This window comes from Pseudorca crassidens, chromosome 9, assembly GCF_039906515.1.
Source record: "Pseudorca crassidens isolate mPseCra1 chromosome 9, mPseCra1.hap1, whole genome shotgun sequence".
NCBI lineage: Eukaryota > Metazoa > Chordata > Mammalia > Artiodactyla > Delphinidae > Pseudorca > Pseudorca crassidens.
Genome location: NC_090304.1, coordinates 44,964,329 through 44,981,277, shown reverse-complemented (window position 1 = coordinate 44,981,277; position 16,949 = coordinate 44,964,329). Strand labels below are relative to the sequence as shown.

Here is a 16,949-nt window from a genome sequence, read left to right as displayed (position 1 = left end):
AGAATGAAGAGGTCTGCTAGGGCACAGGGAGAGCTAGCTTCTGACGCCAAGAGGACACAAATACTGGTTTTACCTACCACCCCTCTCAGAGAATAAGCAAGTGCAACACTGAAGACAAAGGTTCTATTAATCAGATTTAGCAGTATGGTGTATTACTGTCTGCCTAGAGGCTCCCCCCAAACTAAGTACAGGTTGCTCTTAGAAGCTAAGACGAGCAACCAGGACTCCAGCAACACTTTCAAGAGCCCCTACCCAAGCCAAAGCCTGCCTAGGACTGTCACATTCCTAGAGCTGGTTAACAAGGGCAATTTGAGCAAATGCTTATTAAGTGGTTTCTGAAAATATATTTTAAACCTCCATGCAGGGCTTCAGTTGGATTAAGGAGCCAGTTTTACTGGGCTACTCTGGGGTTTCAAGGGGGAACCTTCCTTGAAACAGAACAATTACAATTACTGAGAATGATGATAGGATTGTTACACTTGTCTTGACCATGAGGGTGATGAACCTCTCAGTTCACCACATAGTTCAGTATGGTGACGAAAAGATAAATGTCACCAAGTTTGTCGTTATGCATTAGCAACGTCCCTTTGAAGTCATAAGACTTGTGATTCTCAGCACTGCCCTTGATTACAGGAATCGTATATTGGTTACTTCCAGTAACATGACCTAAAGAGGAATAACCACCTTGAATTTTCTGTCTAATCAGAAAATTGTGAATTTCTGATTATGAATTAGAAGTTCCCAAGACAGACCTATCTCAAAACAAAACCTATCAGTTCTTCATAAATTTGTAGGTGCTACTTAAAGTCACACAACTATATCAAGTATCACAATGTTTATTGATAGATACAAGTATATAAAATCAGGGCATGAACATGACTTGATAAATTAAGTAGACTTAATTTCAATACTATAATAAGAGGGACCAATTCAAATTCTCACCATTTGTTTCACACCCACAAAGACCACTTCAAGGGCATTTACGATCTCTCAAAACTGATCAGTTTTGTGCAAGTAAACCATGTTTCTTTTAAAAAGACTTGTGCACTTGCCCAGGCTCAAGGATATTAAAATCTAGCACATAAAGCCCATTACTAGAGGTAGAAATACAGGCAATATACTATTACGGCAACAACCATCAATTACAGTTAAGAATTTTTCTGTAACAACCAAATGGATAATCAAATATTGCAACAACTCAAGTATTACTGAGCAAAGTGCATTTCTACAGTATTCAGTGTTGCTATTCAGTTTTCTAACTTAAAACAGCCTATGATAACTGGCAGCAAAGAAGGTCCTTGCAATAGACTGCCTCTGCTTGAGAACTTATGATGTAATTATTGCATGCTGCTAATATACTATCTAAACATTAAAGATACTCCTAAAATATTTGATGGTAGACTATGATTAAGACATTACACTACAAAAAAACCTTATGCAGAAGGAAATCCTAACTGACGTGCTTCTGCTTTAAATATTGTGAAAACATTACAGCGGAATGAATATTCGCAGTGGTTAGGTCAAATGCAGTTACATCATAGCAACAGTATGTTTTGCACAATTTAAGGCTTTGGCTGGTTCTTTTAGTCAGCTTCTTCCTCTGATTCTTCTTCTTCAGCAGTTTCTAGCCAGGTTAGCCACTGATTCACCTGTAAATTTGTAATTTAATGAAATAAGTAGTACTTACAGACAGAATAGCAGAATTTTTTATTCCAGATCGAACAAACAACCTACCTAAGGACAGAAGTTTTAGACAGTACCACACATTTTGTAATTGCAAACAGTCTTCAGAACCTACATTTGTGTATTAGCTGTAAGTTATTTTAAAGAATGGCTTAAGGACAGGAATAAAGACCCAGACGTAGAGAATGGACTTGAGGACACAGAGTGGGAAGGGTAAGCTGGGATGAAGTGAGAGAGTAGAACTGACGTATATACACTACCAAACGTAAAATAGCTAGCTAGTGGGAAGGAGCCGCATAGCACAGGGAGATTGGCTTGGTGCTTTGTGTCCACCTAGAGGGGTGGGATAAGGAGGGTGGGAGGGAGACACAAGAGGGAGGGGATATGGGGATATACATATACATATAGCTAATTCACTTTGTTATACAGCAGAAACTAACACAACACTGTAAAGCAATTATGTTCCAATAAAGATGTTTAAAAAAAATGGCTTATTATTTGGATTTGGGATTACAAGCTGCTTAGGAACCGTCAACTTGGGTGTCGTTCTTTGACACCACTCCATGACACGTCAGGACTGTTTTAATATGGGACAGTGGCTCCTCCCAAACTTAAATACATAAGCAATGCGGTGTGTGTGTGGCGGGGGTGGAAAGGCACACAGGACAACAAAGAAGATTCTGAGCAGTAGATCTCCAGCCCCACCCCGGACCTGTAGGATCAGATTCCCCAAGGACAAGACTGCGGACAAATGCTGTGAGGATAATCCTCATGAAACTAGTTCCTGAACCTTAGGAATAAAGATACCATAGACCAGCATTTCTCAAAGCCTGGCCCCTAGAAAAATAGTATGAGAATCACCTGGGTTGTGTAACACACACAAGCCTACTAAATCAGAATGTCTAGGATCAGACCTGGAACTTCCTTTTAAATTACTTTCCAGATGATTAACGTATGCTGTGGAATCCCCTGACATACAAGTTCTTCCCCATGGCTAGAATTCTACTCCACTAAGTAAGATAAAAAATCATGGTATGAGAAATCAGAAACAATCTCATGTTTACTGACAGTTAAAAAAATGGCTCAGGGGCTTCCCTGGTGGCACAGTGGTTGAGAGTCCGCCTGCTGATGCAGGGGACACGGGTTCATTCCCTGGTCCGGGAAGATCCCACATCCCGCAGAGCAGCTGGGCCCGTGAGCCATGGCCACTGAGCCTGCACGTCCGGAGCCTGTGCTCCGCAACGGGAGAGGCCACAACAGTGAGAGGCCCGCGTACCGCAAAAAAAAAAAGTCTCAATCCAATCGTGTACAATCACCCTATCTTTATAAGTAGCTTTACTTCTAAAAAATGTTAGCCACCTCTAATCTAACAGCTTAGACACTACTAGGATTGAAGCCTTTTATTTCATAGCTTTACTTCATTTTGCTTACTGCCTGCTTTACCACAGCTTTTTTTTTTTTTTTTCTTTGCGGTACGCGGGCCTCTCACTGTTGTGGTCTCTCCCGTTGCGGAGCACAGGCTCCGGACGCGCAGGCCCAGTGGCCATGGCTCACGGGCCCAGCCGCTCCGCGGCATGTGGGATCCTCCCGGACCAGGGCACGAACTCGTGTCCCCTGCATCAGCAGGCAGACTCTCAACCACTGCGCCACCAGGGAAGCCCTACCACAGCTTTTAATAGTGAAGAATCACATGTATGTACAAATTACCAGGACTATTTTGCTTGTATTTCAATTTTAAAAGGCTTATTATAAAACAATACCAACTGGAAAAAGCAAACCAAATTTCTCTCAAGATTTACCTGGAACAAAGCCTTGCCTTTCCCTGGAAACTCTTGGGTTATGTCTTCTTTCCAAGCCAAGAAAGCTTCTTCTTCAATAATCTCCATGTCATAGAAGTGAACAAAAAAGCGGAGTAACATGCCTAAAAGACAAAATGTAACCCCATTATTTAGTGTGCTGTTTAAGAATTGCCCCTCACTCATCATTCTTCTGATGTTGGTCCTCTCACCTTTTGGGAAGTTGCTATTGTAGCAGTGCACCTGAAGAGCATAGAGGGCACTGACTTGTAGATCAACGTGATCATGAAGGAATTTCTGCATTACTGGCTTGAAGGAAAGAAGCAGTTGTTTTTCCTGCTCTAACTGTTCTTTGGAAGGAGCAGAGGAAGAATCTGTTTCATCACTGGGTGGGTTTACTTCACTAGAAATGTACTGTAAGAAGCTGCACAGAAAGAGGTCTTGTTAGAACCTCAAAGTGAATTTTCTAGCTCAAGAAACAGACAATTCTTAGTCCCTTGCCTTGTAGACTTTTTTCTAGGAAACAAAACACAGGTTTACTCTCTACTAAATGTAGAAAACCACAACTCTGTTATCTTACCTAGTCATTAAGATGTTCACAAATCCTTTATCTACATGAAGTTTGGGAGAGATGTTATCTTTAATCCACTTATATATGGTTTGAGGAGATGGATCCAACTTTATTTGCTTTAACAGTTCCTTCTCCAATTTGAGGAGTGGGAATAAGAAACTCAGTCCCTTTCCTTCCAAGATCTCCAACATGCGGTCCTTATTCTGATCAATTTCTGAAGAGACAAAGCCATTCCCATCATCAGGTAGTTCATTTTACCTATGTTGGTCTAGAAAACTGCTCTACAAATGATTTTCCAAATGCACAAGATTCATGTAAAATAATAAGGAACTAACCTAGCAAAGGAAACCCAGTATTTGGACCAAATGAAAATAGTTAAATCATAATAACCTCTTCTTTTTATAAAGACAAAGTCTGTCTGTGGGAATGCTTATTGTTATCTGGACAGGATAATCACACTGACCTATATAAATTCACTCAGGGTACTAAGGAATCCCCAGATTTAGTATTAAAAATAAACAAAAAAAATCCCCAGCATTCTCTTACCTGGGAGCATTTTCTGCATATTGACCTTGCTTTGTTGGAAAAGCTCTGTTAACCATTCTCGATCTTGTAATTTAGCTAATTGCTGAAGACAAAGTAAGAAGAGAGGAAAATGGGTGCCACTTTCCAGTGGTTGAGCTAGTTCTGAAATGCTCACCAGCTCCGAAATAATAGCACGAGCTGCAAACTGTGCTAAATATGATTTCACCAAGGGGATGTCAACCTCCAGTTTGGGGCACTGGTCCAATACATTCAGGAAAGCCTTAGAAGGAATATATAACAGTCAGTTTTATTAGTTTCCAAATTTGAAAGGCAAGAGTTCTTATGGAATCCGGAAAGTATTCTACCTGCATGAAGTTGTCACTTGTGGCTATCCCCTCCTGTTTGAGTAAACTGATCAAAGAACTTGCTTTTTCTTTATCTTCATCACTTCTGTCTAGTGACAGGATGATTACTTTGCTTAACATCTCGGGGAGAAAGTGTTTAGGAGCCCTCATCTCTCTTACACCATTGACAGCTTCGTTTGCATTTCCACTATTCAGATATTCGGTTACAACAGTTTCCTGAAAAGAACAAAGTCCAAATATCTTTAGAGTTTTCCTATCTCAAATACACTCCATGAACCAGACTATGGGATTATTTGAGACTTACGGTCAATTTAAGCAGTTCTTCCTTTGACGGTGGTGGCTTTTTACTGGTCTTGGCAGGCTTTTCCTGAATAAGTGGTGGATTAGTTTTGAGACCAAGCTGAGGTGTCTAAAAAACAGCAAAATGGTAGATATGAATGTTTAATATTTTTTTATTACTAAAAAGGAGCTTATGAAGTTAAGAGAGAAGACATTAAAAAGCAGCCTTCAGACATCTTCAGAAAGTACTGGAATGACAGAAAACACTGTCATGCTACAGTGCATACCTGTCCCAGAGGTGGTGTTTGAGTGCGCGGTGGTTGTGCACTGGGAGGAATCATAGTTATCTGGGGCTGAAGCTTTGGCACTTGATTTTTATTCATTAGGAAAGACTGAGCAGGCCTCAGGCTAATCTAGAATTGCGAACAAATCAGAACAGATATCCAAGTTAACAAGCAGTTAGCTAACATACTGAATGCAACACTCCAACATCCTAAAGTTAATTCAGCATACACAAGCATGATAGAATCTATGGCAGAAATTTAAGTATCTTAAATAACTAAACAGGTTACTCCATGTTATTAGGTTTAATTTCTGGCAAGAAAACTAAAGATCTGATGCACACAAAAATAAAATACTGTTATAAATCTTATACCAGAATTCTCGAAGGATTAGCATCACTAAAATATTAAAACCCAGAAAATTTAATTAAAAGTTTAGAAAACATTTTACTTTATTCTAAGTCATTCTATTTGCTGGGAAGTCACAATAAAAATCTCATCAACCATTTTCCTTGCTCTAACTGAAGACTTTTAAGACATTTGCCCTCATATCTCATAATCTTCACTCATAGGATGCTGGACATCCAAAGAAAGAAAAAATAGTACAGAAAAGAGAGAAAGAAGGTAAAGGATTCCAGCATTAAGTCCTCTTAATAACGCGTCTTTTTATAATCATCGGGCAATAGATTTCTGAATCGACAAACTATGGTATATAAGTAACATAGGCAAGTGTACCTCATCTGCATTAAGCTGTCCTTTCTTAGAAAACCGAGGTGGCATATCCTTCGACTGTCCTTGCAGCTGGGATAAGAGTCCCTGACTCTGGTTATGGTAGAGCTGGCTTAGCCCCTATTTCAGAAAGAGAGAAAGAAAGTCTAGATAAAAAGGGGTCCACAAATTATGGTAATCAAGTACCAAAGGGATGAGGCCAAGCCATAGAAAAGCTTAACTGAATTTGCCCAGAGAAAGTAAAAGGTGAAACAGGAAGAGTAAATATCTAACCTAACTTACATAAAGCGATGTGACTTTACTAATACTTTACTAATCTCAAGGATAAGCATTTTACCCAGTTTGAAATAACTGTCACACATATAAATTTGGTTTAGAAAAACACACATTGTTTTTCGGTTTCCTAGACCTGAAATATCTGTCCTTTTAAAAAAGCAAATCTATTCATATACATTCCAAGATTTAATACCTGTTGCCTAAACATCCTTAAATGTTTTCTTACCTGGCTTTTCATAAACTTGCCTCCCATCTCCCCAAACTGCGATTGTGTGGGAGGCATGATGTGTCCCCCATGGCCATTGAAGAGTTGATTTGAACGATGACGCCCCATGGTGGGTGAAAATCTATCCTGGATAACTCCTGGACCAGTACCAATTCCGCTACCTTAAAATACAGACATGAAGAACTCTTTACTATTAAAATGTTAAAACTCAGTTTTTAATGTAACCAAACCACTATTTTGTTCAAAATCACCTGGCATTTGTCCAAACATATCAGCAAGTCCTCCAAGTGGGTCCCTATCCATTTTCATCCTGGGTGGCATGAACGGTCCCTCCAGAAAGAAGTCACTTCTCATCCCTTGAGCCATAGGAGCAGGAATAAACACTCCTAGATCCTTCAGAAATAAAGTGAATAAACACTTATTTCTGAACATGGTTTTACATAAAACTAAACTTCTTCTATTGGGAAAACTAGAAATACTTCCCTGGACTATAAAGAGTGCTATTTATATAATTTCTATAAACAACTTCTTCTCTCAAAAGGGCATACAAGACACCATAAACATTAAGCTCTACTGGTAAGATGAGACAGTCTCAAAAAGTTTAAGGTCGTCTTAGTGCTATTATAAACTTAAAACCCACTTGATTAAAAACAAAGCAAAACTTACTTTTACTGCATCTTGACGGATTTGATTGATCGTCTTTGGTCCATTGTCAAGAAAAGCCTTGCGAGGAACCCAATGATGTTCTCTCAACTCTACGGTATCCTTTAATATAAAGAGTTTTATTAAGTATTATTTTAATATTCCTAAACAGAAAGTCAGCATACCTAAAGAAACCAGTTTTACCTGCAGCAGGAAACGAATCCTCGCTGGCAATTCCTTACTTAACATCAAGGAGCACATTCGGGCAAAGTACTGATCCATTAAGGACTGAAAGAAAAAAGAAAAAAACCACTTTTAGAAGAAAACGCTAAAGGCAAATGTATACTATTTAAGGCTTCTAAGTATTATCAAGGCTAATGACTAATAGCTATCTATATCACAAAAATAGGTTTGATTTGAATAATATCAAGACAAGCTTACACTGTTTCTGTAAGCAACACACATACCTTGGCTCGTTCATGGTCTAACCTAGGTCCCACTGTCCTCATTATCTGACAGAGGCACTCCAAATCCTCTCCCATATCTTTGAGTTGGACTCTCTTCTTTTTTTCCAAAAGCTACCAAAAGAAACAAATGTCACATGTTTATAAATCCTTCTTGGGGGGCTTCCCTGGTGGCGCAGTGGTTAAGAATTCGCCTGCCAATGCAGGGGACAAGGGTTCGAGCCCTGGTCTGGGAAGATCCCACATGCCGCGGAGCAACTAAGCCCATGCGCCACAACTACTGAGCTTGTGCTCTAGAACCCTAAAGCCACAACTACTGAAGCCCAAGTGCCTAGAGCGTGTGGTCTGCAACAAGAGAAGCCACCGCAATGAAAAGCCTGCACACCTCTATGAAGAGTAGCCCCTGCTCACCCCAACTAGAGAAAGCCCGCACACAGCAACAAAGACCCGACACAGCCAAAAATAAATAAAATAATTTAAAAAATAAAAATAAATCCTTCTTGGTTTAGATGTAGCACTTTCCCTTAAGTTTGCATTGACTCATAGTTCCTACAGTGTCTAGTACAGAACTCTTTATCTGGTTTCTGTTGAAGACATCCCTCCAAACTGAGCAACTTACACATAGGTAGGCAATCAGTTCTACCCCTACCTCGCAAAACACACTGCATATTTACAACATTTAAATAACAATTTTGCTGGCAATCTAAAATATTTAGCCTACCAATACTCTCAAATGGCAAAGTTATAAATTATAATTGACTCATTTCCCCCAAATAACGGTGTACCCAGTGATTAATATAAGCTTACATTCCCACTCATACTTACTGTTTTGATGCACTTATGAAGGATAGATTCATGAATAAGATCAAGCTTTCCAAGTTCTCCAATGAATTTGATGTTCCCCAACATCTTGATCTTAGCAATGGCTCTCTGTTCCTCCTCCTCGGGGAGGAGGGGATTTTCACGCTTATCATAGACTGAAATAAGAAAGAATAAAGTCAACATTCAGAATTAAGTTGAACATATACAGTACTACATAGTACCAAACAAATTCTCACCATCAACATTTCTGGTTCGGTTTTCAAATTCATCTTGTAATTTGGAAATTAGGAGGCGTCTGAATGTCTATTGGAAACAAAAGACGCTTTTGTCAGGGCTTGCTAATGAAACCTTTCAGATCAACTTTAAATAAGCAAGCAAACACTACCACTTACTGTGCTTTGCTTCTGTCCTGGCTGACCCTCTGCTGCTGGGCCATCAAAGTTTGGTGCATCTTCTGCCAATCGCAGACATAGCTGAGCATACAGTGAGCTATACTTTGGCTCTTCTAGGGCTTTGTCCACAATCTGAAATAAATGACTTTTTAAAACTAAATATGACAACTCTTGAAAAAAACCTTTCTTTATAACTTAATACTTCCTTGTAGTCTTAAGGATCTTGAATCTCACAAATTTCTGACAAATTCTCTATGCCTCATCCGTAACCTGGGAATAAGAACATCTCTCTTGTGTAAGGCTTATTGTGTACACTAAATCAGGTGAGGCATGTAAAGTGCTTTAGTACACAGCCTAGAAAAATATAAGCACTTACATTTTGTAAGCTATTGCAGTGTACCAAAGTCGTCTAATTACACAGATCTCATATTAGCAAAACCCTCCCCCTTCAGGAGTTGAAATTATCTTGGAAAAACTATAAACAGATGCTAGAATCACATCAACTATCATAAAACTCATTTCCAAAACCAAAATATGGCATTTTTCACATAAGGAAAAACAAAGCAAAACCCCCCTTAATAGCCTAATAACCCAATTAACCCTGCAACACAACACATACAATTTAAAATGACCTCTTAAGTCTGATACCATTAAAAGTTAGTGCTTTTCTTAAAAAAAAAAAAAAACCCCACCAGTGTGCAGAGATACATACATCTAATGTGTAACTCACACCTCAGTTTTAAGCAATAATGCAAATGTAAAAAACAACAACACACACACACACACCCCAACCTGGGTTAAATCTTTTCCTCTCCCTTTCGGTTATTAAGCCAACTTATTTAACTTACCAGCAGTATGACCCCTTTAAGGATGAGTTTAGACTCTACACCCACATTGAGGAGCTCAAGGCATAGCTTGTCAAACTTCTCAGGAGTAAGCTTATTTAGTATGCTAGGAAAAGAGGATTCAGACTAGGTATCAGCCAACACACAAGGAATTATTTAGTTGAAAATCGCCTTTAAATTATGTTCATTTTTTTCCCCATCACTTTCCCCTTTAATATCAAGACATGTTCTTCTTAACCCATCTAACCAAAGTTGAAATAAACCTGTTATTTAAAATATATCTACCTAATTGGAGGGTCCCCAGCTGTTGGACAAGAAACTCATCCTCAAAACCAAGGCTAGATCCAGGAGCTAAAACCGTTATGTTCTGTGCATCACTAGTTACACAGCAGGCATATGAAATGTCAGCACAATGGGCTTGTGCATTTTAATCCAATGACTGAAAGCAACTAACTGAGCCCCAAAACACTGATGTGTCAATTTTCAGCTTAAAACTGTCAACACTGGCATTCATTAAAATAGACTTAGGGCATGAACATTGCCTTCTAAGTAATATAGCACACACACAAAAGAAACACAGTTAATCCATTTCTTCCCTCCTTTTATTTAAAGGACAAAACAGCCCCAATAAACTTACCCTCTTACTTTCCTGAAGATTGCATCATGTCGTTCTTTTTCATTTGCGGAGTTGTTTGCTGCGGAGTTGTCATCTCGTCTAGTGCTTCGTGCAGGAATCCATTTCTGAGCGTTTTGCCCTGGGGTTTTCCCCAGGAACTCGCTAGTAAAAAATTAGGAAAATAAAGATTAAGACAACTTGAAACATAGCATCCACTCACATATCAAATGTCATACAGATCAGAAATCCTTCTAAACAGAAAAAACAGTTTAGGTTTTTCTCAACTTCCCTTACAACTAAGCAACTCACAATCAGTGGTTCTCAAACAATATTGCATATCAGAATCACCTGAAGGGCTTGTTAAACGATTCCTAGGCCCACCCCAGTTTCTGCTTTAGTGGGTCTGGGGTAAGGCCCGATAATTTGCATTTCTAAGCTCCCAGGTGATGCCAGTGTTGCTGGTCCAGGAGCCACACCACAAGAACCAACATCTTCTAATGTTTCATGACCATGTTATACGCATACAGATTTACTACCACAATTTAGTAATGGACAATAATGGCTGGCTTCAGAAACAACATCAGTGAAAGTAATCCGAAGTGTAACAGGATAAAATAGCAGTTGAGAATATCAACTCATATTAGATGGTTTGGCTAAGAAATAATTAAGAACTGATATTCTAATTTTAGGACATGTAACAGAAATCATACCCGTTAAGATAGGATTCCTGATGCCTTATTAACTATGCTGTAATGCATTAGAAACACCATTAACCTAAATCTGTTATTTACAGAAGTCATTCTTTTCACATGTTTACTATACCTGTTGCCAGCAGTCTTGGGATAGTGCTGAGGTGCACCCCTACTTCCTCCTCCGCCCGAAGAAGCACTATTTAACAGAAAAACTTTTTTTTAAAAAAAAAGTATACCCCAAGTATATTTCACTCAAAAAAGATAAAGGATCTCTTTAATTATTCTGCATTTCAGTAATGACACCACAGATGAAGACTGAACTTAGGCCCAATGGAAACCCAAGTAATTAATTACATTTATTCTTCAGATAGTAAATAGAAAACAATGACAATTTTAGGGCTTTAAAAAAAATGTACACTGCACATTATAAATTAAACCTGCAGCACAATTAAATCAGAATTACTTGGTGTGGTTATTCCTTTGGTTTTGTGATTAGTCTTGTCACAATAATTGCCAAAATAAATCTACACATACCTGAAACGAGAAGCACCCCCTTCTGCAATCGCACTCTCCACTTTGGCGGCTTGACAACGAAGAATCTTCAAAAGAATAATATTAATGGATGGGGTGGGGAGGGAAGGGGATGGGAGAAATGAAAAACCTAGAATGAGAAAGAGCACCAAAATTAGACACTATCATACAAATCTGTAAACCCACTTCAATTACAATTTATTTCAGAGCCTGACACTGCAGTTGATTGACCTTACACTGCATTGCAGATCTCGTAAGACTAAAATAGAATGTACTCGAAACACAAATGGACAATAAAATTTTATTTTGTTTACCACCTGGAAATTCTCGTGTTCAAGAACGCAAGGAAGTGCCTACATAGAAATGTAAGAACCTCTCAAATGCTAAGAACCAATCCTTAAGAAAGCCACATTCTACCTCCTTTACAGCTGGGCACTGAGATCAGTAACAGACAATCTAACTCTTAACAAGACGGGCACGTCCTGGGAAAACAGTTTTAAGTTTTCACTGCCTCAACAACGAACTACACTACACTAAGGGGTAACTGAAGACGGCTTTCCCCACTGTTCACTCTTAACTGGGCGCACAGGGCCCGTCAGAAGACCGGGACCACAACATGGCAGCAGGAACCTCCGCCCCATTTTTTCCTTTCCTGGGAACAAAAGAGCAGTGGATTCCTCCCACCCAGGCCCGAGTTAGGGAAGTGCTTCCGACAGCCTCTCGCGAAGCCGCCGCGGGCAAGCCTCGGGGAGGAGTGGAGGCCGCCCCCGCGGCCCGGCTCTTTGTTCTCAGGCAGGAAGGCGGACGCCTTCCCACCCGCCGCCTCCAGCAGCCCCCTCCCACCCATAAATCCCCGAGGAACTGACAGCCGCCTCGCTGCTCCCTCCCCACCCGACAAAAACTCAAAAACCTTCGCTTCCCTCCCCTCTCCCGTCGCAGGCAGGGCTCGCCAGGCAGGCCCTTCGCTTCTCCAGCAAGGGCAGCCCGGCCGCTCCCCGCCGGCCCCGGGCCTCATACACCTCCTCCCCGCCGGGAGGCCGGGCTCCGGGACTCCTCCGCCTCGGCTGGTCCCGCGCCAACGGCCGGGCCCTCCCCGCCGGCCCGCGTCCCTCCCCCCCAGCTCGCACCGCCCCGCCACGCTCTCCCCGTCGGAGCACACCCGCGCCCGGGCTCCGGCTCCGCGGGGGACGGCCACCGACAACCACAAAGACGTCCCGGGGCCGCCAAGTTCCTTCTACTCCGTCAGCAACGGGAAGGGAGAACAAAGGGGAAGAATTTTCAGGTGCCCGAAGCGCGAAGGAAACACTAGAAAGGGGTCGCCCCGCCCGGTTCCGCCTGCGACCGCCATTTTGTACCGCTCGAGAAGAAGCGGGCAGGGGCGGCGGCCATCTTAGAGCGCTTCACTCGGCGGCGGCGCCGGCGGCAGCGGCTCCACTCACCTTCACCGAGAACTCAGCAGCTGCCGCTGCAGCTGCCTCCTCAGGATCCGGTCGTCGGGGACGGGCGGGGAAGGGACGGGGAAGGGAACGGAAAACAAAAAAGGGGGAGGGAAGGGGGAGGAAGGAGTCGGGACTGGCTTGAAACTCTCAGCTCAAAACAGTCGCTGCTGCAGCCACCGCCCGATTCTCGCCGCCACCTCCATAGAGCTCCGACTCGCTGCTGGCGCTGAGGCGTGTCTGAACCCGAACTTATCACTCTAGGGCAGCCGAACCCACCAGAGCCGCCCCGAATGGCTCCTTTGCCACCCAATCAGCGACCCGGCTTCTGTCTGCCGCCAATCAGCGCAGGGCGGCGGGGAGGAGCCACAGGGCCAAGCTCGGTTGCGGCGCAGCCCCTCCGCAGTGCGCAAAGCCATATTCGCGAAGGCTCTGAGGCCAGGCCAGTGGCGTAAGGGGAACTGAGCATCGTCGGGTTGCTGCCCATTTGCGTAAAGTCCTAGAGCCCTTTGAGTCTGCGTTGGTGTGGCTGCCTTGTCTTCCTCCTGTCTCTTTGTTCCTGGAGCCTCTATCCCATGCTCGAGATATACAGCCCCCCAGCCCCTCTACCTCGTTTTCTCACCGGGAATGTGGGAAGGAAGCTCGCCCTTCCACCCGACCCTGTCCTTGGCGTGTGCGAGCTCTGCTTTTCCTAGCGCCCCCGAGGAGCCGAGATTGCCCCTCGCAGGCTGGGCCTCCCTGGGACGGGCCTGTAGGGCTAAGGCCTGGCGCCCCCGCGGCGCTGCGCCGGGAATCGTTGGTCTCCAGGTGCTCGGCTTCGGCAGCCTTTAGGTCGGGGAGCCGGGAGAGTAGAGTTCAGGAGAAAAGACGATTCATCTCCAAGCGTTAAAAGAGCTTCATTCAGTTCCCTATTGATTCCACCCCCTGCTGAGTGAATGAGAAAGGGATGAAAGGAAGGGGTTTATTGTCTTTGTACCTCACTAAAGAAGCAGCTTTTCCCAAAGGAATGTCCTGCCAGCGGTCACGGAGGAAGACCTAGAATATACCAGAATTCTTTGGAAGAAGTGTTTGCGGAGGGCGGGAGTCTGGAGGATTTCAATTGCCAGCTCCTGATTTGTTTGTTTTTTAAGCACTTTGAAGACTGACAGCCGTATATTTCCATTTTACAGAAGGTCCATCCTAACAAATAGGATTAGGCTTTTCAAAGCCGGCAGGTTGCACTATTTATACTTCTCGGCTAATATTTTAAGGGAGAGTTGCAGTAAAATGAAGTATTCCATCGTATGCGACATTTTAGCTATACAAAAATGGAGTCATATTTCCATATACTTAACAGAAATGTCTCCATCTTCATCTTGAATATAGTTCTTGATATAATGTGTAATCTAAAGGAAGAAACTGTGTGTGTGTGGAGGGGTGTTTTAACGTGGATGACGTTTAAAGAAAGTGTCCAACAAAGGGCAGGATTTCCAAGGATTCAAACCTGTTTGACATGTCAACAGCTTTGGGGTTGAAAGTACCTACTCCTCAATACGATTTTCAACCGAGGTGCCAGTTTTTCCTAGGACATTTACACCTGATTGTTGAAGGGTGTGGTGGGCCCTGAAGGTTTCTAACACAATTCCAGGATCTTTAGCTCTTTGCCAGTGTGTTAGGCTGATCATTCCCCCTCATTATTATATTTTTCTAAAATTATTGCTATCAAGTCAAGTTCACTTGAACTTTAACAACTGAAAAGATATTCTCACCCTTGGAGTTAGTTACATGTAAAAAAAATTTTTTTTAAAAAGGAAACTATTTTTAGGAAAGGCAAAAATTGTGTTTCAAATACAAGAAGTACAACTTTGTAATTTCAGGACCCTTTTAGCTTCAAAAATAACAGCAGAATAATATTTTAAAATAATTTCTGTAGGGCTTTACAGTTTGCAAAGAAGCTTTCATATATATGTGATATTTTGACATAACTGGCTTACATTCTTCATGATTGATAATACATTAATCTGATAGAAAGAATAGTGTTCAAAAACTATTCTAGGTTAGACTTCAAAGAGAGTATTTACTGAATCATAAAACCTGGATGGTCTTCTAATTGAGGAACTTGAAACTCAATAATTAAAAATAAAAGAGGTTTTATATAATTTTTGCTAATTGTGAACCCCCTATGCTATGGGCTTTGCAGGTATGAGTGTATGTGAGAAATTGGGCTAAGAGCAATAAAGTAGAAATACGGATAAAACACAATCTTTCAATTACTTTTCAATCAGTGGGCGGCGCAGATATTCACATTTTGAAATATTTCCATCACATCATGGATGTATGAAAATTCAAGTCATCTGGAATTTAGCTTTTAGTTTATAGAAAATTGAATTTTAAATACACCCACTTCAATCTGCTCATTTTAACACTTACATTTTATGTCAGTTTTCTAAGGATTGTGAAGCTCTTAGAGGACTGACTGACTTGTTAACTTATAGATATTTGCATTAGTTTAATTAATAATGTCAAATGCTGGTTATTATCTTCTCTGTGCTTAAGGGTTCCCCAATCATACATCTCCAGCCCAGATCTCTTACTGTCTTCAATTCTGAGTTTCTAACAGCCTATTTATCGGAGATACAAACTTGCAGCCATATTTAGTCTAGGCCATACAGTAGTTTTAAACAGTTGAATTAGTTGACATTGAAATTTTAGGAGATTTTACATACAAATCTAGATTTCCATCTTTTCATGAAAAATCTTAAAATATGGCAATACTGGGCCTGAAATTCCAAAAGGGCAACATTCAAGTATAGCTGAGTAGTGACTGCCTCATCTAGATGTTTTCTCTTCATTCCACCATAGTGAAATCTGACTTTATTCACTCATTTATGTTCCTGTGTGGCCTCTATAGCCATTTTTCTTTTTTTGTTGTTATTTATTCAAATTCAACAGACTCAGTATTAACTGACCATCTTCCTATTACAAGGAAAAGGAGCAGACCAGCTAGTTCAAATACCTTCTCTACCACTTACTGTGTGACTTTGGGCAAGTTTAACTACTCTCTCTTCTTAGTTTCTGAATCTATAAAATGGGAATAACTGTATTTACAGAGTTGTTGTAAAGATTAAATAAGATAATATATATAAAGCCCATAGCATAGTCCCTGATGTAGTAATTACTTAATGTCAGTTACTTTATTGTCAATAATATTGATTATCCAACTGCTTCACAACTATTTTAGTTTTGCCAAGGATTCCACTATTCTTCTATACTAGAAACTTTGATCAGGTATAACATTCAATTTATTATTGAGTCCCAGTGTTACTTCCCTCTAAATCATCTTCTTCCTACATACATCTGCTTTCCTACAGTGTCATTGCTTGCATGCTAATGTAGGCCTTAGTAACTGTTCCTCCTGAATTATTGAAAAATTCTGGTTGTTCTATAGTCTTTTCCCTCTATGCTGTATACTCATATTAGTCTTCCTTAAAACACTTTTTTCCCCAGCATATTACTACCATGCTTAAAAGAATCTTAGTGCTTCACTACTTTCTACATCAGTTTGATCTCAACCTCGGCTGCACAGTAGAATCACCTGGGGGAACCTTTTAAAACTCTCCATGCCTTGGCTGCATCCAAGACCAGATAAGTCCGAATCTCTCAGAGTCGGATCCAGCATCAACAGCTTTTAAAGCTCTCCAAGTAACTCTAATGTGCAGTGAAGTTTTGAGAAACACTGTAGCAGTTCAGAGTATTATAGAAATGATAACATTTACTGCTGAAAAAAAACCTAGGAAAA

The 16,949-nt window shown here is 41.1% G+C and overlaps 1 protein-coding gene and 1 non-coding gene across 2 annotated transcripts; both read right to left on the bottom strand.

Annotated features, from left to right (window-relative positions):
* Nucleotides 1-820: 820 nt before the first annotated feature.
* On the bottom strand, nucleotides 821-13,590 carry EIF4G2 (eukaryotic translation initiation factor 4 gamma 2). The gene is made up of 23 exons (XM_067751663.1): nucleotides 13,447-13,590; nucleotides 13,175-13,318; nucleotides 11,739-11,803; nucleotides 11,335-11,400; nucleotides 10,534-10,674; nucleotides 9,900-10,002; nucleotides 9,052-9,183; nucleotides 8,896-8,962; nucleotides 8,663-8,814; nucleotides 7,841-7,951; nucleotides 7,578-7,661; nucleotides 7,398-7,496; nucleotides 6,983-7,124; nucleotides 6,732-6,892; nucleotides 6,236-6,349; nucleotides 5,507-5,632; nucleotides 5,245-5,349; nucleotides 4,941-5,156; nucleotides 4,597-4,855; nucleotides 4,060-4,264; nucleotides 3,692-3,903; nucleotides 3,483-3,604; nucleotides 821-1,649 (listed from the first exon to the last, which is right to left on the bottom strand). The coding sequence occupies exons 1-23, from the start codon at nucleotides 13,588-13,590 to the stop codon at nucleotides 1,584-1,586; spliced, it is 3,036 nt and encodes a 1,011-aa protein (XP_067607764.1). The 3' UTR covers nucleotides 821-1,583.
* Nucleotides 6,041-6,183, bottom strand: LOC137231376 (small nucleolar RNA SNORD97). Its single transcript, XR_010946498.1, has one exon. It is a non-coding gene; the product is annotated as a small nucleolar RNA SNORD97 (small nucleolar RNA).
* Nucleotides 13,591-16,949: the final 3,359 nt, after the last annotated feature.

Coding starts and splice junctions, on each gene's coding strand:
- EIF4G2 (XM_067751663.1), bottom strand. CDS start 13,590: ATGGCTTTGCGCACTGCGGAGGGGCTGCGCCGCAACCGAGCTTGGCCC. Junction 10,675..11,334: donor CCCAAGACTGCTGGCAACAG/GTATAGTAAACA, acceptor ATTTTTTACTAG/CGAGTTCCTGGGGAAAACCC. Junction 7,662..7,840: donor TAGACCATGAACGAGCCAAG/GTATGTGTGTTG, acceptor TTTTTCTTTCAG/TCCTTAATGGATCAGTACTT.